Source organism: Palaemon carinicauda, unplaced genomic scaffold (assembly GCF_036898095.1).
Source record: "Palaemon carinicauda isolate YSFRI2023 unplaced genomic scaffold, ASM3689809v2 scaffold17, whole genome shotgun sequence".
Classification (NCBI taxonomy): domain Eukaryota; kingdom Metazoa; phylum Arthropoda; class Malacostraca; order Decapoda; family Palaemonidae; genus Palaemon; species Palaemon carinicauda.
In genome coordinates, this window is record NW_027169258.1 from 512,931 (window position 1) to 538,197 (window position 25,267).

Consider the following 25,267-nt stretch of genomic DNA (forward strand, 5'->3'; position numbering starts at 1 on the left):
TATAATTACTGTTTTCCTTTATATTACCTATTTTTTTTTCTTTAGTTATTTTTATGTGAATTATAAGCAAATAATTTATTGTAAATAATATAAAAATGCATTAAATAAAATAAATAGATGAAATGTTCTTGTAACTAATTTAATCACAACAATTATCTTTGCCGTTGTCCGACAAAAAAATATTTTGGAAATTAATGTTTACTGGCAGTTGTGTACCAAACAACGCAAAGTAAGATGAGGCATTTAGCGTACGACTATAACTAATCTTCTTATTAAACATAATATAATCTAAAGCATGAGAAATGTGCATCGTAGTATTTTATTACAAGAAATGTATTTTTCTATGGCTCGTTTAATTTCTCCGTTGGTTCTTTCTACTGATCCTTGACTTTGGGGATGATAGGGTCTGCCTTTTATTCTTTTAACTTCGGGCCACACCCTTTCTAAATATTCATTAACTGTTTTATTTACAAATTCGCCTCCATTGTCCGTTTGTAAGATTTTGGGGGCCCCTAATATATCAAATATACTCCTCAATGCATCGATTATAGATTAATCCTTTTTATTTTTTGAACTCTTTAGTACACAAAATTTAGTTTTATTATCTTGATAGTTTAGAATTTATCTACAGCTAGTATCTTTTATCTTATTATCATTTAAAAGTTTTTGGATATCTATCAAATCTACTTGCCCCCTTACCCCAAATTCTGAAGGTATAATTGGTTTTATATTTGTTTTTTTTTTGTTTTTTATTCTGCTTTTCTTTTTTTGATATTTTTACAAGTTGAACAGAAATTAGAAATGTATATTTTTACGTGGATATATTTAATATTTGCAGCATAGTTTTTACAAGCTTTAAAGGTTTTCTTAACTCCTCCGTGTAAAGAATTTATGTGTGCTACCTTAATCGTGTCATAAATTTCTTCAAAAGATATATACGGAATTATTCTTTCGTCGTTCTCTTTATTTTGGTCAATTATTACCCAATTTCCTTAATATTTAAAAAAAAAATGACATTTGACATAATAATATAATATCTTATCTTTTTTATTATCGATAGAATTGGGGGAATTTGAAAGTAACTCTATATATTTAAGAATCTTTTTTTTTATCAAAGTCTTTCCTTGTGCCGTTTAAATGTTGTTGGTTTTCATTAATCATCTCTCTAAATTTCATTTCTATAGGCCAATAAAAAAAACCATAACCCATAACATATCCGAAGAATCATGATATAACTTACAAGTTAAAAAATATCTTTGTATATAATAATAATAATAATAATAATAATAATAATAATAGTAATAATAATAATAATAATAATAATAATATCTTTGATTAAAGAAGCACAAGAGAACGCATTTGTTTAAAATACATAAAATCGTTTTGCAGAACAATTTTATATTCATTTCATGAATGAATTATCATAATATGAGCCCAATACAATTTAAATCGCTTTTTTTGGTCTAAAAAGACAAATGAAATGTTTGATTGAACATTACTAACGAGATTTTATTCGACGATCTTTTATTAGGTGTCGAGTATAAAAGTACGCTGACCAAAGAGTAACAGCAACAGTATAGAAAGAGCCTTCGCTGTCGTAGGACCAACTTATCCCAACGAAATGAATCAAGAAAACCAAACTTCACCAACAACCAGCCCCATCAACCTGGGGATGGAAGAAACACAAGCATTGATTCAAACGCACCAAGATATTTCTGATCTTATAAAACAAATACGAGAGAATAATAATTTTACCGACTACACCGAAGAAGATATTGAACTGCCTTATTGTCCTCAGGCGTCAAAAAAACCATCAATAATCAAAGACAATTTTGAAAATACAATGGATATATTTCGGGCAAAACAAAGGGATTATTTTTTTACTATTCATAAAATGTGTAATATGCTCTTTCTAGCAACAACTTTTTCCCAACCAGAAGATTTATCAGAGGAAGAACAAGAACGTATGGTCAATGGATTCCTTGGTGCTAGAAAATATATACAAAATTTTTTGGAATGTTATTCTGATGATATTTATAAAGTAGATGTTCTCAATAGATTATCCCCCGTTTTTACGGTTTGGCCATACAGCAATAAAGGTAAATCTTCGGCAAATTATATACAAGAATCACGATATTGGATAAGGCTTATGCTTGATGGTAAAAAATACCCACCCAACACTTGTTTAGATACTTTAAAAAGTTTACACGTGTTTATATATCGTTCAGATGAAGCTTACATATATACTAGCTATAACATCGAAACTAAACGTTATAGGGTTGGTATTGTGTATAATAATGGTTGCCTGTTATATTTAGGAAATTTTATGGAGCCTTATATGTTGGCTTTATATAAATTTGTAACTATTGTTTGATAAACAAGATACATTTTCTCCTATATATATATATATATATATATATATATATATACACTAAACACCCAAGCCTTCGTTTTATTCGTGTGTAGAAATTTATTAGTTGGATTATTTTTGTAAAATAATAATAATACTAAGTGTAGAAATTATTTTGTTTTTTTAATAATATTGAATATTTTTTGGGGTTTATATTTTGTATTGTTTTAACTCGATTACATTGAAAATATTCAAGTGCCACTAATAATGGCATAAAGACTGTAAATTTTAAACGATCGATCCTGGCATCTCGAGTTTCATACCTATTCATATATTTTTCCTTTGTATTCTGGGATATCTCCCCGAAAAAAACAAATTTATTAAAAATGTAATCAGGTGAAATTACACTATTACTGTTTAATTCTATTTTTTCTAGTTCTAAATGCATATCATTCACAACCAAAACCGAATATTCTGCTTCATAGAGCTTATTATCTAATCCAATCCACTTTTCTTAAACACAAAAATCATCGTTGTCTAACCACTCATTAAACTTCTCTGTTTGAATATTTGATAAATATTACTTTCCTTCTTCTGTAAATTCTCTTAGTTTTGTAAACTTTTTGTTCTTTTGATCAATAACCGATGTGTGTCCTCATGGTAAGCTATATTGTCCCTAGCCAATACTCCCCTAGGGAAAAGATGAAAGCAACATATTATGGCTCTCGTTAGTATTCATAAATGCAGTAAATATTATTTAGTTATCATTACTATTTTCATTCTTTAAAAGAAAATTAATAGCTGCGTAAGATGGTGAAACGCACACCAAAGTTTTATATGGATTTGTAGATTCAATACACATAATACCATAAGATGTTGTTTTTTTGTTTGCCGATTTATTATTATTTTTGTTATTATTAATATTATAAATTTTTTCTTATATCTTCGTTGTACTTGTGTGTATACAGTATATAATAAATGTTTATAAAAGTGTATTTGACTTGTATATATATTCCTTTTATTTAATGAAAGAAAAAATCATCCCTTTTTGTTATAGTTCTATATCTACCTTGGGTTTTAAACCCATACTTAATTCAATATCTACCTTGGGTTTTCAACCCATATTTAATTCAATTTAAATTTTATGACCAAAAAAAATACACCGCCATATTATTTATACGCACAACTCAAGGAGTTATTTCTAGTGCTGGTATTAGTTGATACAATTGATCAATAAATTCTTTAAAAATTTGAAATTCTGTTTGGACGGCATTTTCAGTTTCACGAACATTGTTTGATAACATGGAAGATTCAATGGCTTCGGCTAAAATCTTTGGAATTATTTTTATTAGGTGACAACACCCATAATTATGTACTAGTTGGGAAATCCGACAATTCAAAAAAATTTTACAAAAAGCATACTTGGTATTGCAAAAATTTTTTCATTATTTAATGGTTCTTTTTCGTTTAGGTTCAATTTATTTTTTCCTTTATATTTATTTTATCAAATGCTTCATTTCGCCTAACCAGCGTTAATTGTTGAAATCTACCAGTCGTAAAAATCCACAAAGCCGTAACAAAAGCACTATGAAAGAAATCTAACAAGACACAAAGAGAATTATAATTTAACATAGAAGTGACTTGTGTTTGATTATTATTATCATTATTATTATTATTATTATTATTATTATTATTATTATTATTATTATTATTATTATTATTATTATTATTAGGAAAATATGAGAGAATGTTTTCATCACTATTATTAAAAGGTAGGGGATGGGAAAATGTTCCACTTAATATTCTAGCATTATTATTTTGTGGGGAAAATATATGAGTAAATAAGTTACAACTAATAATTTTCATGTGTCCCTCTTTTATTGGTTCAATTATTATTCTATCAGGGTGTATAAAATAGGGTATGTATTTTACATTAACATATACTGATAAGATTTCATTTAATAATCTCATATACATATCCATGTGTTTTTGTCTGCGTTTATGCAGTTCTTCGGTTTTTTGTTCGCTATCTCTATCCAAAAATACGCCCAAGGATAAATATAATTGGTCGTCACAAATATCTTTAAAAAATTCCATACAGTATCCATCATATGATCGTACAATTAACGTTGGAAAACACACAGTTTCAGAAAAGTGTTCTCTAAATTCTGGAGTGAAATTTAATATTTCAGAAATAGATTTTCCATCTTCTTGTTGAATATATATTAGATGAGGAGTTGAATAAATAAAGGCCAATAATTTGTTTTTTTTTATTAATAAACAGGGAATCTTTTACATTGCCAATAAAATCTAAAGTATTTATGGTTGTATGGTAAGGATACAATCTTAATATATTGCTCTTGCCATTTATTTTCATACATTGAAAATTATCATCATCAACTGGATTTATAAAATTGGACAACCCGCACGTTAAAGATAAGATTTTTATGCGGTATTGTTCGTCTTGAAATTTTGGAGAATTATTCATTTATCAATTTTTTATTTTTAGTAAGTATTTTAAATTTATATAGATGCTGTAATAAAATTACTTAAATTCTCAGCAAGTTTGGTTTCACTGTGATCAATGGGTATTTCTTTGATAATATTTGATATAGCATCGTGGCTATGCAACAATTGGTGGTAAGAAATATTCAAGTCGTTTGGGATATTTAGAGGATATGTATTGCACAAAGCATATATACAATTTCCAGTCATATAACTAATGTTAACTATATCTTTACAGCTTGAATCACAGTGCCATTTTATAAAATTTGGATTTATTTAGTTCAAAAATATACTTGTCAGTAAAAACTCAACTTGGTTTTCATTGGCATGGTTACGTTTCAATTCAATTTCAAAAACTCGTCTAAATAAAGCCAAGTTAAGGTAATTAATTTCATTCAAAAAACAAACGGGCATAAATTTATCTTTCCTTAAAATTATTTTATTTTCGGAAAAGCGACTTTCTTTAGACAAAAGTTCATGATATAATATAAGTTGTTTATTTTCTTGGTTATGTTCCATAATAAATTGTCTTGCTAGTAATTTTAATGTGTCTATTATTTTTCTGTGTCTTATATCTTGTAACAGGTTATAATTCTTTATATCATGAATAATTATATCCATATTCTCTTTCAATATTTTCATTACCCGTTTAGCATTACCGTGATTACCAAATATTTATACATGCTTGATATTGTATTTACCCATAACGTGGGATAATTCCCCCCGACAAAAATTAGATTCGATATTATAAATATCATCTAAAGCACCATCAAAGGCCAAATGAGAATATTCATTATATATATAAAAAAAATTTCAGTTTCGTGTCGAATCATAGTTTTCCAATCAAAAACTATATATGATATTTCAATAGGAATATTAATATAATATTTTTGATGTCCATCTTTTTTTATATATTCATAAGAACCAGTATTTTCAGTTTTAAAATAATTAAAAGCTAATATTATTCGACAATCGGTGGACTCGGTTTCCATGATTAATTAATCTCTAACAATTTTATTATGTTGCTTATCGGAGAAATTAAAACTGTTATGAATAAAGAATCAATAGATTTTCTTTGTGTTATATATGTTTATTTGTAATAATATAAAATAAAATTACATTTTCAGTTTAAACGCAAATTTTTATAAATAAGCACCAAAAATGTATGATGATGATGATAACGTTAATTTAATAACATTTTATTTTACTTTCTATTAAATGTCATTATATTAATAAAATACATGCTTGGATGGATTTATTTCATTATCTGTTATAATATGGCATAAAAGCATTATTTAGTGTGTTATCTATATTCGCAGAATTTTCAAATGGACGAAGTATAAATTGTTGTTGGGGCGTTGGTGAGGGAACGAAGGATGATGATGTAGATGGAAGAGTTATATCTTCTATAACCATATAACCATTTTCGTCTACTTCATTTTTTGAAACAACGTGGAACCTTGTCATATTTATTTCTCTTTCTTCTTCGTCTTTCTTCCCTCCAATTATTCTAGGTGGTTTTTGTTGTTGTTGTTGTTGTGGTGGTGGTGGTGGTGACAGCGCCGGTGGCGATGGAAAAAATGAAGAAACGTGGGGGGAAAGGCAAGGGGATAAAGGAGGGGTTGGCATACACGAAGAAGAGGAACGCGATTTAAAGGAAAGAGTCTTACGATTATTGTCTGTTTGATTCATATCTGGGGAATGGGGATTATTATTATATTGAAATGATGAAAAATATTTGGGGAACCAGAAACAGCAACGCAGGGGGGGATACAACAATCATTGTGGGTGGGAGTAGGATGGAGTTGGTAATTGTTGGGTCTCCAATTGATTTATAATAGATGATTTGTTATTTTTTTTTAGTTTTTTCAATTTTTCTTTACTGACAAAAAATCTAGATTTTGGATAATTAACCAAAAATAAAATAATTGTAGTAAACATTAATACTGCTTGCACCATCAAACACAACAAACAGAGATAGAAAATATTTTTTATCCAGAAAGGATAGTCTGTAATATCATTGGTTTTGTTTTCTAAATAATTATAATTGTTGCGGTTCTAAACATTTTCATTGCATAATATTATTGGTATCAATTTTGTATTGCACGTTGATAATTCAAATGGGTCAATATTAAAAAAAGATGATTTATTTTTTTCTTCTGCAATGATCAGATATTGGCTTTTAGAAAAATTTCCTTCTTTGTTTTTATATAGTTTGAATTGATGATCCTCCCCTTTAATTTTAATGGGGATTTGAACAAAAAAGAGAAGCACGGTATTATTAACCTTTCGAACAAATGTCTTAGAAAATGTATAATATAATAAAAATTGGTCTGGATTTGGAAATGGTACGGGCCTATAATGTTTCTTTAAGCTCGTTTTTCCACATATATGAAGTAAAAACTTTTTCATTTCCACAAATGGTAAAAAAAAATGAAGATATGTGTCTGTTCATCATAATGTTTACTTCACTTATGAGTTTGTATACATGACTGATTGTTTGTTGAATAGAAAAATATAACACATTTGCATCTTTATATGTTGTTAAATTTGAACAAGGTAGGTCCAGAAGAACATTAATTTTTTCTATGTTATCAAGCATCAAGGACACAAAATCTGAAAATGATTTAGAAAATAATATATGTCCAGGATAATTTGGAAATTCCACACACCCCCTTTCTTTGCTTGATTGTTTTATATAATCATATTTTTCATAATGATTGAAAATCAAAGTTTTATCATCGTCATCATCAAACCAGCGATTAACAACGTCTGTGCCATTAATAGTTATTATTAAATTATTCAAATTATTAATTTGCTGTTCAATTTGGGAATATGTTATAAAGGAGCTGTTTAATTTACCTTGACATTTTTCTAGTTTATTTTTTATGTTATCGGTTAACCCGGCAACCAAGTTATTATAATATTATTATTATTGTACGGTATTATTAGAGAGTAACCGTTATCATCGATAAAAGTTACATTTCCTAGATACTGAAAATGATTATAATTTTCTTCGATATATTTTAGATAATTGTAATCTTGCTTTTCATTGTCATCGTGACACGTATTCAATGCAATGTTATTTGATAATAACACAAATAGTATAAAGGCGTGGTCTAATATTCCTTTTTTTTCAGACATTTTTTATAATCATATATTAATGTTTCAATTTTTTAATTACCAAAATTTTCAAACTATCATTTTAAAAAAATTAATAATAAATGATATTAATTTTCATTAGAAAATAAACTGCCACAATTGCCACCCAAAACTGTTATACTGTGCATGTATAAACCAATCAATATGGAATGAAGTGCCAACTTATCTATTTATATTATTCTGATATTAAATAACTAGCAAAAAAATATATAGAAAAAAAAACGTAGTTATCCACTCAATAATACTAAATAAGACATACACACCTTTTTTATATTCAAAAAAAATTTCGATTTCTTTTATAAAGATAAGAAGATACTTTTATTACATGTAGTGGTTTTGATTTGTGATATAATTATATATGTCATTTTTTTTATTTTTAAATGCTTCATATGTAGTTGTAATTTTTTCAATTAATAGCTCTAATAACAGAAAATTTTCCTGTTAAGCCTTTTCATTGTTCATGAAATATAATTTCAATAATTCAAAAAAAAAAATGTAATAATATTGTGGTATAACAAAGTCTTGTTCCATTTTCATTATCTTTTTTAATTTTTGAATTTGTGTTAGTGGTGAAATCAAAAAATTTGTTTACATTTTGAGCTTTTAAAATTATTTCCATGAAATTACAAGCATTAACTAAAAATAACAGATTTGTATCGGCTGAAATATTTTGTTTAGGTTTTCAAAAAAACCATCAAATTTATCAAATATATAATCTTTATCCTTTTCCTCAAGAAAGTTAATATTATTATTGATTAGAAAAACCAGTTTTTCCTTTTGATTAACATTCAAAAAACATTCGCAAATAAAATTACATATCTTTATTAGTTGCTCGGTAGGATTAGATTTGTAGATGTGTTTGAAGTTTTTGTAATATTTTTCGCTTTCATTAGTCCAAAATCCTCCTTTTTTAAAAGGTTCAATCATATAACGCTCAATATCACATAAAACGTCTTTTGCTCGTTCATTTTCCTTTGAATTCATATTTTTTTGATTTAGAGAGGGAAACTACCAAGATGTTTTTGTATTAATAGTTATCAGCCCGCTTACTTATATAACATTTTATATTATATTAAAATATATATATATATATATATATATATATATGTATATATATATACATATATATATATATATATATATATATATATATATATATATATATATATATATATATATATATTAATATATATATTATTATATATAATATATATATATATATATATATAATATATATATATATATATATATATATATATATATATATATATATATATATATATATATATATATATATATATATATATATATATATATATATATATATATATATATATATATATATATATATATATATATATATATATATATATATATATATATATATATATATATATATATATATATATATATATATATATATATATATATATATATATATATATATATATATATATATATATATATATATTTATATATATATATATATATATATATATATATATATATATATATATATATATATATATATATATATATATATATATATATATATATATATATAAACGTATATACGGCAATGAATAGCTAAATTCAAAGATTTGTGGTTATGACGCTAATTTATTTAAACCCCCAAAAACACGATACAAATATTTATATAAAACAAAAATAATTGATATACAATAAATAGAGGAAACAAAAATGTCAAAAAATAGGACGAAGAATGATAAAAAGAAAGGTTGTTATACTACACATAAATAAAAAGTTTGACATGTTCAATTTTATCATTTTCCTTGTAATACTATTACATTTGACACAAGTTCCTCTTTTCATAAAATCAATTATTAGTTTTTGTCTATTTCAGGTTGATTAGAGTACATTGATATAAGATTTTGAAAGTGTTTACACTTTACACAGTTAAAAGTATAATACACTCGCTATCTTATTTCATCAACGAATTTTGACCGATAAACATCAACAAATAAAATAGATTTACTATCAAAATTTACAGCTGTGACATTACAGGATTGGAAACCCAAATCAACAAAACTTAGTATATCATTATTTTTTACTAAATCAAATAAATGTTTATTGTGAGGTTTTCTGTCACGATTTAACCCTGGATAGGTACGCTCCTCGGACACCCCTTTAAGGGTATACTCGGACGCGAACGACCCCGACGCCAAAAAAAATTCTTGAAAAATCAGTTTTTGCAGTAACCTCTTTTTTTCTTTTGCCAAAAAAAACTTCAATGAATGCTTAAAACAACTGTAAAGATAAATACTACTCATCTGCAGAAAAACTATTTATTATAAATATTTTAAAAAAATAAGTAGAAAAAAAAGACCTGACATAAAAATTCATAAAAAAAAGTTTATACATATATACACAAATCCTTTTAGGTATTGATTCTTGAATGTTTAGGACACATCTTCATGTATTTTGGATTAATTCAGACCCATGGAGGTGAAGATCTGAAATGAGAAAAAAAGGGTAACTTTTTTTGGCCAAAAAAATTTGTCCAAATTTCATGAATTTTTTTGGGTACCCAAATGAAATAATAAGTGGCTAATTTTTTTTAGGGAATAAACATATGTTATCCTAAAATAGAAATATGTAAAAAAATCTTCATTATTTTGTAAATTACATTTATATCAGGGGACATATCTAAAGGTAATTTTTAGAGTACTTAGAAATTTCGTAAAAAAATACATATATTTAATATATAATATGATATTTATGCAGGTAAAAATATACCAAAATATCACAAATTCTATAGGGTACAAGAATATATATAGATAGGGCAACTTACGCTTCGGATATGTCCACCAAATGGCCACCAACCACACTGACTCAGACTCCCTAATCTGCCACTTGAAACGTAGGAAGGGTATGTCAATTTCAAGGTGTTATTTACTAATCAAATTATTATTGGATATGCATAAAAATTGTATGGTGGGTTGCTGGATAATTGTCGATTATTTTACGACTATAAAATTAAAATTCTGACCCCAAACAAATTTTTTGAAGGGAAATAAAATCGAAAAAAAAAACAAAAATGTGAAACAATATAATATTTTAGCTAAAAAAATTTGATGATATTCAATCAAAAAAGAAGTAAATAAAATTTTCCGACAAATAAACATCTAGAGGAATCATTACTCTGTGATAGTTCCTTAGTACGTAGTAATTTTGAAAGAAATGGGAAAAAACAAAAAAATGGCAATCACCGGAAAATCGAACACATACCTATATATACGCCATATCTGGCTAAAAAAAAAAAGATAGGCATGGGTAGCCAGATCATCTAGAAACACTTTCCAACACTATAAAAATATAAGTTTTGCGACACTACTTGCCAATTCCTTACGGTAACATGACTAAGCAAAAAAATGCAAAACAAATAAAAAGGGGCACTAACGGAAAAATGGCTAACATTCTGATATACGGCATTTCAGAAAAAAAAAATTCAGCCACGTGCTAGGCAAACCATCAAGGCACATTTTCCGACAAATAAACATCTAAATGAATCATTACTCTGTGATAGTTCCTTAGTACGTAGTAATTTTGAAAGAAATGGGAAAAAATGAAAAAATGGCAATCACAGGAAAATCGAACAAATACCTATATATACGCCATATCTGGCTAAAAAAAAGATAGGCATGGGTAGCCAGATCATCTAGAAACACTTTCAAACACTATAAAATTATAAGTTTTGCGACGCTACTTGCCAATTCCTTACGGTAACATGACTAAGCAAAAAAATGCAAAACAAATAAAAAGGGGCACTCGCGGAAAAATGGCTAACATTCTAATATACGGCATTTCAGAAAAAAAAAAAATTCAGCCACGTGCTAGGCAAACCATCAAGGCACATTTTCCGACAAATAAACATCTAAATGAATCATTGCTCTGTGATAGTTCCTTAGTACGTAGTTATTTTGAAAGAAATGGGAAAAAATGAAAAAATGGCAATCACAGGAAAATCGAACACATACCTATATATACGCCATATCTGGCTAAAAAAAAAGATAGGCATGGGTAGCCAGATCATCTAAAAACACTTTCCAACACTATAAAAATATAAGTTTTGCGACACTACTTGCCAATTCCTTACAGTAACATGACTAAGCAAAAAAATGCAAAACAAATAAAAAGGGGCACTCGCGGAAAAATGCCCAACATTCTAATATACGACATCTCAGATAAAAAAAAAGACATGCACGTGTTCGCCCAACTATCAAGGCACACTTTCTAACACATAAACATGAAAAAAAATCAATAATATACGGCAATTCCTTACTACGTAGTAAATTTTTACAAATATTGAAAAAAACAGAAATTGGCAACCGCAGTTAAATACCCAATATACCAATAACTACGTCGTATCTGACAAAAACAAAGTCACGCATGGGTAGCCAGATCATCTAGACACACTTTCCAACACTAAAAAAGCAAAAGTTTTACGACATTATTTGGCAATATCTTACGGAAAAATGACTTGGCAAAAAAAAGAAAAAAAATTAAAAAGGGGCACTCGCTGTAAAATGCCCAACATTCTAATATATGGCATCTCAGATAAAACAAAAGACATGCACGTGTTAGCCCAACCATCAAGGCACACTTTCTAACACATAAACATGAAAAAAAAATCAATAATATACGGCAATCCCTATCTACGTAAAAATTTTTACAAATATTGAAAAAAAACAGAAATTGGCAACAGCAGTTAAATACCCAATATACCAATAACTACGTCGTATCTGACAAAAACAAAGTCACGCATGGGTAGCCAGATCATCTAGACACACTTTCCAACACTAAACAAGCAAAAGTTTTACGACACTATTTGGCAATATCTTACGGAAAAATTAATTGGCAAAAAAATGAAAAAAAATGAAAAAGGGGCACTCGCGGTAAAATGGTCCTCGTGGTGATGAACGACATTTTAACTAAAAAAAAAATCATGCACATGGTAGCCAAACAATCCACCAAGACTTTCCACAACTGATAACCTATACAAGTTGCACCATTCTACGACAATTTCATAATACGTAATAACTTTGATAATTAGTCAAATTATCTTAGAAGTGTAAACTCGGTCGCGCTCGACCCCGACGCGTCTCAGAAATCGGGGAAGGAGTACAGCTACAGCAATGCCCATCTGGACACTACTAGAGCGTGTAGGGGAGACACCTCCTGCAGGTCGATCACCCACAAATTCAGTCACGGGGGTGAGTCACGTGAGAAAAACCTCTTTTTTTTTGACGCTCGGGGTCGCGTACGACCCACCGTACCTATCCCGGGTTAAAAACCTTTCAAAACTAAGATTGGCCGCAATATAAATGGTGGCCAAAGAATTGAGAACCTTTTCAAAATCTTTACATTTTTCTGTGGCTTCATTTTTTGGGGTAACAGGAAAGTCCGCTTGCTTGATATTTTGGCTCATTTTTTTTTTTTTTTTTTTTGTATTCTGGGTGCAATGAGAGAATACTACTACTACTACTGCTGCTACTACTACTAGGGTTAACTAATACGAAAGTTCTAAAATCTGTGTTACGTTTGTTTTTATTTATATTTTACCATTATTTAAAAAAATTTAGTTGCCCAATTATTCCTCATGAAATATACCTATTTTATAAATAACCATTATAACAGAATAATTTTAGAATTGAAATGTTTTCCTACAGATGATATGAATAATCAATAATATATTAAGGTGAAGGGTAAAAATTATTAATGGTCATTGAAAAATTTTTGTTAAAAATATAACATTTTGTAATTCATTGAGTTTTTTAAATTCACTGCTTCGATTTTTATATTGATTCCATGAGCTCATTATTTGATGCTCGATTGGTATAATATCCTCCTCATCATCATTACCATCATTTTTATTCTTTATATTACTTTTTGTATTTTTTTCATGGGGTGGGCGTTTCTTTTTTTCTTCTGTATGTTGATATTTTTCGTGGTTGTTGCTTGTATATTTTTCCTTTTTGATAGTTTTATTACTTTCATCACAAAGTTTTCTTTTTTTGTTTTCTTAGATGCAATTGTAATAATACCGTTCGAAAGATCTATCTGTTGTTAAACTTAAAGCTTTGTCTAACATGCAATATGCTGGGTGCTTATCCATATAAATCTGAGAGGCATATCATACTGTAGTTAAAGCTACAAAATATAAATTCCGCAATAAATTCCAATTAGAATCCGTTTTTAAATCAATTCCCACTTTGTATTTTAAAGTTTTTCCTTGTACACTATGCGTGGTTAAAGCATAACCGAGTGTTATAGGAAATTGATTGGTGATTAAATAACCCGCGTCAGTTATGTGTTTATTTTTCAAATATTGCATTTCAAATGAATGCCTATTTAATTTGACAATGCTTTGATGATTATCTTCATCATTGTTATCATTATTATTATTATTATTACCAACCTCATCTAGTTTTTTTTTACTATAATGGCATCTACGTCATTAGTTTCATTGGTTAAAATTTTACATACTTTTAAAGACATTCCTTTTAAAAGTCCACTAGATAAAAGATTTTCCCGGCAAATACATATAGTTCCCTTTTTTATTTCTAACACTGAATCAATATCTATATTTGTGTATACATCATAATTCTTGGGAATTCCTTCGTCGATTATCGCTGGAATTTCATTTATCATACCTTCTCCTTCCTTTTCTAATCGGTAAACATTTTCTATGTGTCTTTTTTTGTTTGTGGCCACGATTAATACTTTTCTTGTGTCGGGGCATAATTTGTAGTCACTTGATGTTCCACCAATTTTTATATTTTCCCTAAAATAATATATCTTATTTATTAGTGTCATTTTGTCTATACAGTTTTCGTTTTCTAAAATATCACTAAAGCATGTGATAAATTCTTTAAATATACTTACGTTTTTAAGCAATGTACATTTATTTGATCGTGTTTTCCCCAATCAACATCATAACAACTCTTTAATTTTAATTCTGGTGATACAGGGGGTAATTGATTTTTACCATAAAATAATATATATATATATAGTTTGATTTATGGGAAACACACAAAGTAATAAGGCGAATGATAGACTTGTTATTAAAGAGCCTTCGTCTATTAAGACAACATATATATGATCATTCTTAAAATTGTGCTTATAATATTGCATTAGGCGTTTTAGACAAACGACTTCAATTATATCTGATATCAACTTATCAAGCGAAGAATTTTTAAGGTTGCTTCTTATTTTTTTTCCGCATTTTTCCAATTTCTCAGCAACATTTTGATAAATTTTGAAATTACCGATGCCCAAAATATCAAAACAAAAGGATTTAATAGCTTGATTAATTGTAATTCCCCTTTCTTGTAGCGCTATGTAATTATTTGATGCTACGACTGTTAAATTTATCTTGTATCGGAGACCATTCCCATGAAATTGACAAAAAGCATTAATATTATTTTGCAAAAATGATTTTCCCGTCCCCGGGAGTCCGTGGCATGAATATACTGATAATTCATTAAATAGATTATTACATACCTCTTCCTTATTATCATTATTATTATTTTTTGAAATTTTTAATGCAATGTTATCCAGTGCCTGTATAAATAGGTCGTAAAAACATATTTGATCCTTGGATATGATACTTTTACATTTGTTTATAATTTTCAATTCATTACAACCCAAATCCTTTATAATTTCTTCAAGTGAATTATATTTATTGGTTTCATATAATTGTAAAATTAACGTTTCAAAAATACATCGTATTATTAAATGATGATATAAGTAAATGAAATTAGTTTTAAAATATTATAATATATATATATAAAAAAATATAAATACAATTATATATTAAAAGTCAAATTGATTTAATCGTGTGTTTTTATGCATTTTTGTTCAGAATAATCCTTACAAGAAATATTACATTTGTTCATTAACGTTTCAAATTTGTTTACATCCGTTAGGACATAAATTATACCGTGGATACCACCACCCATAGGAAATGTTACTACAACACCAAAATATGTATATATATCATCGCGTTTAGTTCGAAAAACACACTTATATCTTTCATATAAATCATTTGTTTTATAGTCACTATAATAGTATACTTTATCAATAAATAAGGAGTGCATCTTTAACGTCAAGATATTAAAATTAATATGCGGAAAGGGGCCACTACTCCTCAAATTACCATCGCTATTATTAACAGGATCAATAAATTCTTTCAAATAAAATGATTGATACCATAACATCATCTTTATGTTTTCTTGTTTTGTTTCACTCATTTTTATACGAGATTGAATGTTTCTTTGATTTAACCGATAATATATAGAAATAATATCTTCATCGTTAATGGAATAAAAGTATTTTTTATTGTAAGTTAATATTATTTCTCCAATACAATAATTCTGTGGCGGTGGTGTATAATAAAAAAAAAAACCCGTAATATAACATTTTATTTTTGTAATTTAAATTCAAAATAAACCTAAGTTTATTAAATCCATTATTTTGGTGGAACAATTCAATTTCATTAATATTATTGAATAAAAACTCAAATGATAATACTTCATAATAATACCAATATATTCTTTCGTTCCATGGAATAGCAATTTTTATTTTGGCTACATTATTGAATGAGTCTAGATACCTGGCATCTTTAAAAAACTTATTTAAGCCATCCTTAAATTCACCTGGATTCATTTTTATTATATTAAAAAAATATGGCAGATGGAATGATAAACAATGTTTACAAGAACACGAATTGGAATACATCGATTTACAAGACCTGATAGATAACTTCAATTTTGATGAAGAATCATTTAATGAAAATTTTCAGATTTTTTAAAACCATATGATGGGCAATTCAGATATTGACGGTCAAAAATTGGATGAGACGTTACTACCAATTTATAATAATGATGATATTGATATTATCAATAACCAAGACATGAATATTGCAACGGATACGACAGAAAGCCACGGAGAAATAAATCACCAGTCAAAACTTAAACTATTAGAGGGGATGGGGATGAAAATTAATTCAACTCCACCACAACCAACACCCAAAATCATCAAGGGTAAAGACATGAAAAAAATGCAAGAACTTTTTAAAAGTGAAAACAACTTAACAAATTCCCCCCCGAAACCTAATGGTGTTTCCAATGAAAGCAGCACTCCAAACCCCAACAACGGCCCCAGCCCCGGTAGTAGTAGTAGTAGTAGTAGTAGTAGTAGTAGTAGTAGTAGTAGTAGTAATGACAATTTTCAATCCTTTGAGCAACCACCCCTAATATATAGAAACCAAAAAAACAATATAAAATATCAAATTATGCAAACACTTCATGGCAATAAAATGAACAGAAACAACAATGAAAATAATTTACAAAATAAATATTCATTTCAACAACCAAATAAAAATTAATTGCATTTAGAGGAGAATGCATCAACCGCCACTTCTATTTCTCAAAAAGAAGGAGATGAAATAAATTCGTCTTTGTATAAACAAATTCATCAACAACAACTATCACCACCACAGAAGCAAAAACCCACACAACCCACACAAATGACCAAACAACCAAGAGTAATAGTAAAAAGAAAATTTGATGATGAAAATGACAATGATATTGTATATCCTTTGGATAAGAAGAAACCCAAAAGTGATTCAGTTAAAAGCAATCGGTTATATATTGCAAAAAAAATCTATGAAAGATGATAGTAGTAATCGACAAAGATATTTTTATCCTAATCATATTGCTTTATCATCACCAAAAAATAATCATAGTCCTAAAGATGGTGGAACCGAGTATTATCTATTTAAGAGATCGACAAAAAATACACCTACACAATTATCTAGTTTATAGGTAATTTTTTCAGTTTAACATATAAGAATATTTTCTCTTAAGGAAAAAATAAGAAATAAGATTTTCACATTAATTTTTTTATTAATAATAATAATACATAAATTATTATAAATAACAATAATGACTTTATTTAATGCTAATGATAATAACAAAACTTTTTGAAACAAATATACATACCCCAAATACCACAATTAAAAAATAAAAATGAAACAATTAAACAACAGGGCTCTTCTTTCTTCTTGTATAATACTTTTTGTGATTATTGTCATTCTGACCACTGTTATTAAAATAATAATTTTTACATAGAATTTTATTTTTTTGTGTTTTTGTGTTATTTGTATGACAAAGCCCTTTTAAACATACTCGTTGTGCTTTACAGCAAGGACATTTTAATGTTAAACATATACTTTGACATTTACAACCATTAAACATTGTCCCTTCTTCATATTGTACAACGGTCCTTAAAGGCATTGATGCATTTTTAGAAAATGGAAGAGGAGAAGGGGGAGGAGGGGGGGGGGAAGGAGTATTATTAATCTTCATAATAACATTTGTATTTTCTATTATTCTTTCCATATTCTCACATTTTTCAATTGTCGAGGGAGAAAATAGATTTTTAATTATAATATTCTTATTCAATGATGCAATTTTATACTTATTTATATCTGGTAAATATTCAACAATTTTTCCTAACATATTATTAAAACTCATTTTATGAACTTTATCAACTTTGGGTATATGAATTTTAACAATTGTCCCTGGGTGGTATATTTCTAGATTATTACTATCAATATTATTCTCGCCTACCGTAACGTCGTGTTTCATGTTGATGGATATTTGTTTTCTCAAAATTTCTAGCCGCTTTGAATTATCAGAAATCTGATTTGATTCTTGGAGTGTGTCCATTTCTTCTTCGTTATTAAATTGTTCTTGTTCTTGTTCTTGTTCTTGTTCTTGTTCTTGTTCTTCTTCTTCTTCTTGTTCTTCTTCTTCTTGTTCTTGTTCTTCGTTAATTTTTAATGAAATAGGGGGGTTTTGTCCAAATACTGCAAAATACGGAGAATATCCAATTGTACGGTTTAAAATATTATTTTTTTGCATTTGTACAAACGGTAGGCCCTTTACCCAGTTTATGTTTTGATTATCCACAATCCAACATCGCATCATTTGTTCAATATCTTGTTTGGATCTTTCAACCGATCCTTGAGATTCGGGGTGTCTGGGCCTTCCTTTAACAATGCTAATGTTGTGCCATATTTTATTTAATTTATCAGTAAAGTTAAATTTGCGTCCATTATTTGATTGCAAAATTTTTGGACAACCAATTGTCGTGAAGATATCTATTAAAATATTAACAACAGACGTTACATCTTTATTAACCAATGGTCGCAAAATACAGAACTTTGTCAAATGGTCTTGATAATTTAGAATATATCTAAATTCACAAACATTTATAGTCGACATATCAATTAAATCAACCTGGCCCCTCTCACCAAAACCATTTGATATGATTGGATGAATTTGGTTATTGTTTTTAGAAGAAATATTATACCTTTTCTTCAAACAATTATTACAAAGAGAAATAGATAAATGGACTTGATATAAAGAAATATTAATTATTTCATTTGTTTTAAGATTATGTAGTGTTCTTTCCCCCCCCCCCCCCCCTTGTCCACAATTTATATGAGATTTGAAAATATCCCATATTTCTACTACTGGAATAAGATATGAAGAAGTAGGGTAACGAGGGTTTCTTGACTTTTTTTTAATCAATCTCTCCTTACCCGCGATAACTCCGGTTTTATAGTTCTGCAACAGATAATAAGACATGGCTGGTTTTGTATGATGATTCAATTCACTTTCTTTAATTATACTTATATATTTATCTAATACTTCATTGTTTACCATTGATCTAGATAGTATTTGTTTTGTGTTAGAATTTCTGGTTTCTTTCCCTCTCGACGAATACTTTTCTTCGCGCTTTTGATAGAAGATTTTCTTTTTTTCATCATAATTGGTTGGCATTTTAATGTTGGGTATTTATCAATTTTTGGGTCTTCAAAATTCCATGGCACGTCGGGTACCTTAAAAAGAATATACTCATATATATATGTGTGTAATCACATAAAAGCAGACTACTCGTTAATACTTATCATACTTGTTTTGGAATTTATATCGCATTTTCAAAAACAATGTTTAACCAAAGAAAAAATAATAAAATTGTCATAATCAAAAAATTATTGCGTGATATGGTAATCAAATCTGATGATTCTGATGTTTTGGATTTAGAATATATTCCAAAATCATTCACTGAAAAAAATGGATTTTTTTCAATAAGAAGACTAAGAGAAATACAAAAAAATATTTTTGAAAGAACTTTGAATGAACTATATGAAAATTCCAAAAAAAAAATTGGTAATTATGACCAATTCCACCACCCGTAATTTATTTATTTTTTTAAATTACATGATAATATTACTAAAATGATATTTCGATCAATAGAGGTTAATTGTAGATTGATATCTCATTTTGACGGAACAAAAACTAATGTAAGTGAAAATGCATCATCAAATACAAACTTGAATAGAATAAGTAACATCAAATTTAAAGGAGACCTTGAGATATTGATTGAAAATTTACTAAATAGATGCCTAAGTGATATTTTGACTGTTACTGATTATGACAAAAATGCAATAAGAAGGAATTATGCCTCGGTGTACGTCCCGCTTGGTTGTAGGGATTATCGTACGCTTCCGTGTAAAAATATAGAAAAAAAAAATAATGGAATCTGATGCAAAAGTTTCCAACCTATTTTCATTACAAAATAATAATTTTAAAAATATATTTCAATCAAAAGATACAAATATATGTTTCTTTAAAAGACAACCCATTGGAAAAACCTTTATTCCTTTTATAAACAGAAATAAAGAAAATAACAAAGAAAGAATAACCAAGGATAAAACCAACAGTGATGATGATGATGATGATGATGATAAAGCCGATGAATACGATTTTTATTCTAACAACAAACAAAATTATCTATCATATGAATATTTTAGTCAAGATATAAACCCAGAAAACGATTATATATTTGATAATTGTTATGTTAAAGCTACTCAAAATATGAAGGAAGATTTAGAAGCGTCTATTTTAGGAATATATAATCTCGAGGCTTTTAATGAAAACGAAAAATTTTTGTCTAGTATAGGTAATAAATCGTGTACAGCACTGATGGACTTTCAGCTAGAAAAAATTGGTATCAGTCATGCGGGATTTAATTTATATCTAAATCTAAGAAATGTAAATTGTGCGCCAATATTTTATACAAATATTACTAGTGAAAATCTATTACCTTCGGTTGATGAATATCTCATAAATGAAGTTAAAAATAATCCAGAATATCAAAAATATTTAATTGATAATAATATTGTCAAAAAAAATTAATATTTGTAATTGGGTTACTAAGAATAAAATTGAATCAAGCGACGATGAAAAGGAAATATCATCGAGCGACAATGAAAATGAAATATCATCAAGATTTTGTATTGATAATGATAATGATAACGACGATGATGACGATGAAGAAGAAGAAGAAGAAGAAGAAGAAGAAGAAGAAAAAGAAGAAGAAGAAGAAGAAGAAGAAGAAGAAGAAGAAGTTTGTAGTCAACCAAAAAAGCGAAAGACCCAATAGAAACCTCATTATTTTTCAATCGTCATCATTTCATCAATAAATTAAATGAATTAGTTCCAGTTCGATGGGGGATACACATAATTGTTGAACTAATAAAACTACATAGATTATCACGCAATTGATTTTCGGGTGATATTTTAATTAAATAATTCTTTACATTTTCAAATGTATATTTCTGTAATACATTACAAGGAAATGTCATTCCTTGGCGGTTGATTGGATTATATCGATTACCCGTCAAAATGTCCACAAGATGAATAAGAATGAGTGTTGCATTAATGTGTGGATTATTTTTTTCGATTCTTATATATAACAAATTACTAATATTAATAATACTAGTGATGTGTCCTAACCATTTATCAACATTTCTTATGTCTGTTGAATATACCAAATATAATTGTTTATTATTGCTAATTAATCTACATACATCAAATAACCACCTTGGTATACCAGGAAAAACTGGATGGTTGATAACTAATCCATATCTTTCAATACCATCACTTAGCATATAAGTAACAAAAAATTTACTTTTTCTACAATCAAGGAAATGGGCTATAATTGAAAACATATTAATATCTGCTATAAAAATATCATCATATTTATATTTGGAACCAAGAATTGTTTCAATAAGAATATTATCATCGATTAGATATGTATGTATATATTTATTAATCAGAGTATTTTTGTTATCAATGTTTCCTTAGTTTAGTGCTTTGTAATACATTTTAAAAATGAATTCGTACAATAAACCATTTTTTATCATATCTAGAGGACTTTCTAGTGATATTTTTATTGTTCTGGTTCCTTTCCTGTTTTTTATTTTCAAGATATATATCCATATCTAAATGTGGATATATATATTGATGATTTGCGTTTTTATCATCATTTAAGAAATTTTCAGTATCATTCTTAATAATTATAGAAGCATTTTTACTAGCTTTTATAATGGTGTGGCTTTGATCAAATTGAGATTGAATTTGAGCGTGTTGAAGAGTTTTCCATACAATGGCTGATATATCTGTGCCAGGCTCATATAATTCCATTTTATGTATGTTTGTTTGAATAATAATAATATTAACTCAAAAACAATTTGTTTGTTTATTTATTACTTTTATTTTTTTTTGTAAAGTCGGTGTGCGATTGTAATGTTTTTTTCAATATTATTATTATTATCATATTTATTATTCTTATATATATAAATTATGTTATTTTCTATCATTATTTATTATTTCAATTGTATTTTGTTCAACATATAAATATTTTTTTCAAATCGCACTCATCTTCTGCGTAAATGATGCTTCCAAATAAGGATGGTTCTTGTAATGGTGATTGAGACGAAAAATTTACTATTATATACACATATATATCTTTGGCAGTAGCTGTGTCATAATTTTTTCCAACGAATTTAAATAATTCATTATTTCTGTTTGAAAAGAAATAAAGCGTATTTATTGTAGATTTATTAATTTTTAAATTGGGGGGGTTTGTATTATTGCAAAGACTGGTCATGGGTTGCTTTGTAGTGTACTTTACGGAGAAGATATTTGGACGATTGTTTATATTATCAAACAAGGGACCGAGTAAATTATATAATTTGTCAATGGTATCGACACACGGAACATAACTTTTAAATGTTACTACTATTTTATTTTGTTCTAAATTCATATATATTGAATTTTTTAATTATTAAAAAAATGAAATTATATGACGATTCTTTGATTCAAATTCCGATAGATAATATAGACTCTAATTTGATTAAAAACTATCTCAAGAACAACCCAAATATAAAGGAATATAAAAAAAGGTTCTATTGTCGATGGCACCGAAAAATAAAATCTAGAAAGGGAAAAAAATATAAAAAAACATGGGAAACAAAAAGAAAAATGCCTTCATTTATGCTGGTAATCCTATAGCAAATTAAAAATCAAATAAAAATAAACCCGCTCAACAATTTTTTTGTTTGTGTGAAAATAGATTTTGGGAAAATAAAATGTATCATGACTTAAAAAAAAATTCCAAAATTGGTTACTTACAAAGATTTACTGAGTAATCATTATTGTTTGAATACATTTTCCAAGGAAGAATATGATTTATGTGATAATTTATTGGTGGTCAAGATATTAATAGAATATAAAAACGGGGAATTAATGGTTGATAATTCAAATACTTTATGCCATTTTTGGCAACCACATTTGGTAAATAATGTGTCTGTAATATTACAAGATTTTTTATATATGTGTTCGGTTTGTGTAGAGGATAATTGTCGTGCGGTTAATTCATTCGTGCATAGGTGTGGTCATATTATGTGCTTGTCTTGTGTTCAATCTAAAATAAATATTTATCCCAAAATCCCACAAAAAACCTTTTAAATAAATATCAGTTATGCAGAGGAAAAAATATAGATATTGAATAATAACAAAAAGATTTCTTATTTGCTACCCAACGTACTGCTGTTATGAAGTTTAGTAATCATAATAAAAAGACGCGTGTATAATGATAATATTCAGAAAATAAAAAAATTCTATAAAATTCACCCCAATTTCTTTATTGTTCATATTTAAGAAATAACGAAACAACACATCAACTTCATAAAAAATGAATATAGAACAAGTGAATAATAATTTATTAAATCATATATTATCAAAAATTCAAAAATCCTATTATAACCTTCCAGGATTTACTTATGATACTTTGGAGTTAACATTTTGTTGTAGGCATTTAGATAAGGAAATATTAAACAGCAGGAGTTTATCACCATTTTATGGGCAAAGAAATCCTCTACTGAAAACATCTACATTTTTGAATATTTTTCGATATATAATAAACAACATAGAACGTGTTTTACAGGAGTAGGATGATATTAGACCATTTGAATATTATTTCGATAAACTTAAATATAATACAACTGAAGATATTTATGAGGCCTTGTGTTTTATTTATTACTTAGATGCACATGAAAATTATATCAACGATACAAAAGAATTTAATGGTTTAGTAGTGGAAAAATATCCAACAAAGGATGAAAAAACATTTTCCGGTAGTAGAACGGAATATTTAATTAAAAAATTAGATTTAGATTGGTGGAATAAAACTAGAAAAAAATCTAAGATTTTTTCTATGGACACCGAAAGAAAAAAAAACACATTGGCAATATATTTATATTGATCGGTGGATTAATGGATACTATTTTAAAGCATAACCAGTATGATTAAAATTTATGGGGTTACATCGGCGAGGCATATGCTAACATAAAAAGAAACGGGGCTGTAATTATTGAAGCCATATATGCTGGCCTTATAACTAACAACGATGTTACTCAAATTTCACAAATTCTTGGAAAAGGATTAAAAATAGAATCATCCCCAAATCAAATGGCTGCACTTATTTACATAACTATTTTTTCGTATAGGATTTTGTATTTTAGTTATATGAGATCGTCCAAATTTACTTAAAGGTGAAAATGTCTAATATTTTATTTGAGCAATCACAATTTTCATTCTTCACAAGTTGACAATACATTGGTAAATAATCTGACCAAATTATAAAATCGTCATTTCGAATTTTATTGCCCAATTCTAATACAAATTTTAAACACAAAAAAAAAGATATTGAAAGTTTTATTTATTTCAGCATGATTTTGTAATTCTTTGCAGAATATGATAGGAATCTGATATTTCATAAAATCTACGTGCGACATAACATTTAAACACG

At 27.4% G+C, this 25,267-nt stretch overlaps 1 protein-coding gene across 1 annotated transcript; it reads right to left on the reverse strand.

Annotated features, from left to right (window-relative positions):
• Positions 1-6,118: 6,118 nt before the first annotated feature.
• LOC137635765 (drebrin-like) lies at positions 6,119-19,695 on the reverse strand. Its single transcript, XM_068368218.1, has 4 exons — positions 19,650-19,695; positions 18,725-18,911; positions 14,692-14,822; positions 6,119-6,549 (listed from the first exon to the last, which is right to left on the reverse strand). Exons 1-4 carry the CDS (start codon positions 19,693-19,695, stop codon positions 6,119-6,121), a joined length of 795 nt encoding a protein of 264 aa, XP_068224319.1.
• Positions 19,696-25,267: the final 5,572 nt, after the last annotated feature.

Excerpts from the sequence above, each read along its gene's own strand:
- LOC137635765 (XM_068368218.1), bottom strand. The coding sequence starts at position 19,695 with ATGTCTTATTATCTGTTGCAGAACTATAAAACCGGAGTTATCGCGG. Across the intron at positions 14,823-18,724 it reads ATTTCTGATAATTCAAAGCG|GGAAAATATAAAAATTGGTG; the intron begins GCTAGAAATTTT and ends ATATTATTTTAG. Across the intron at positions 6,550-14,691 it reads ATTAGAAAAGGAAGGAGAAG|ATATGAATCAAACAGACAAT; the intron begins GTATGATAAATG and ends CCCATTCCCCAG.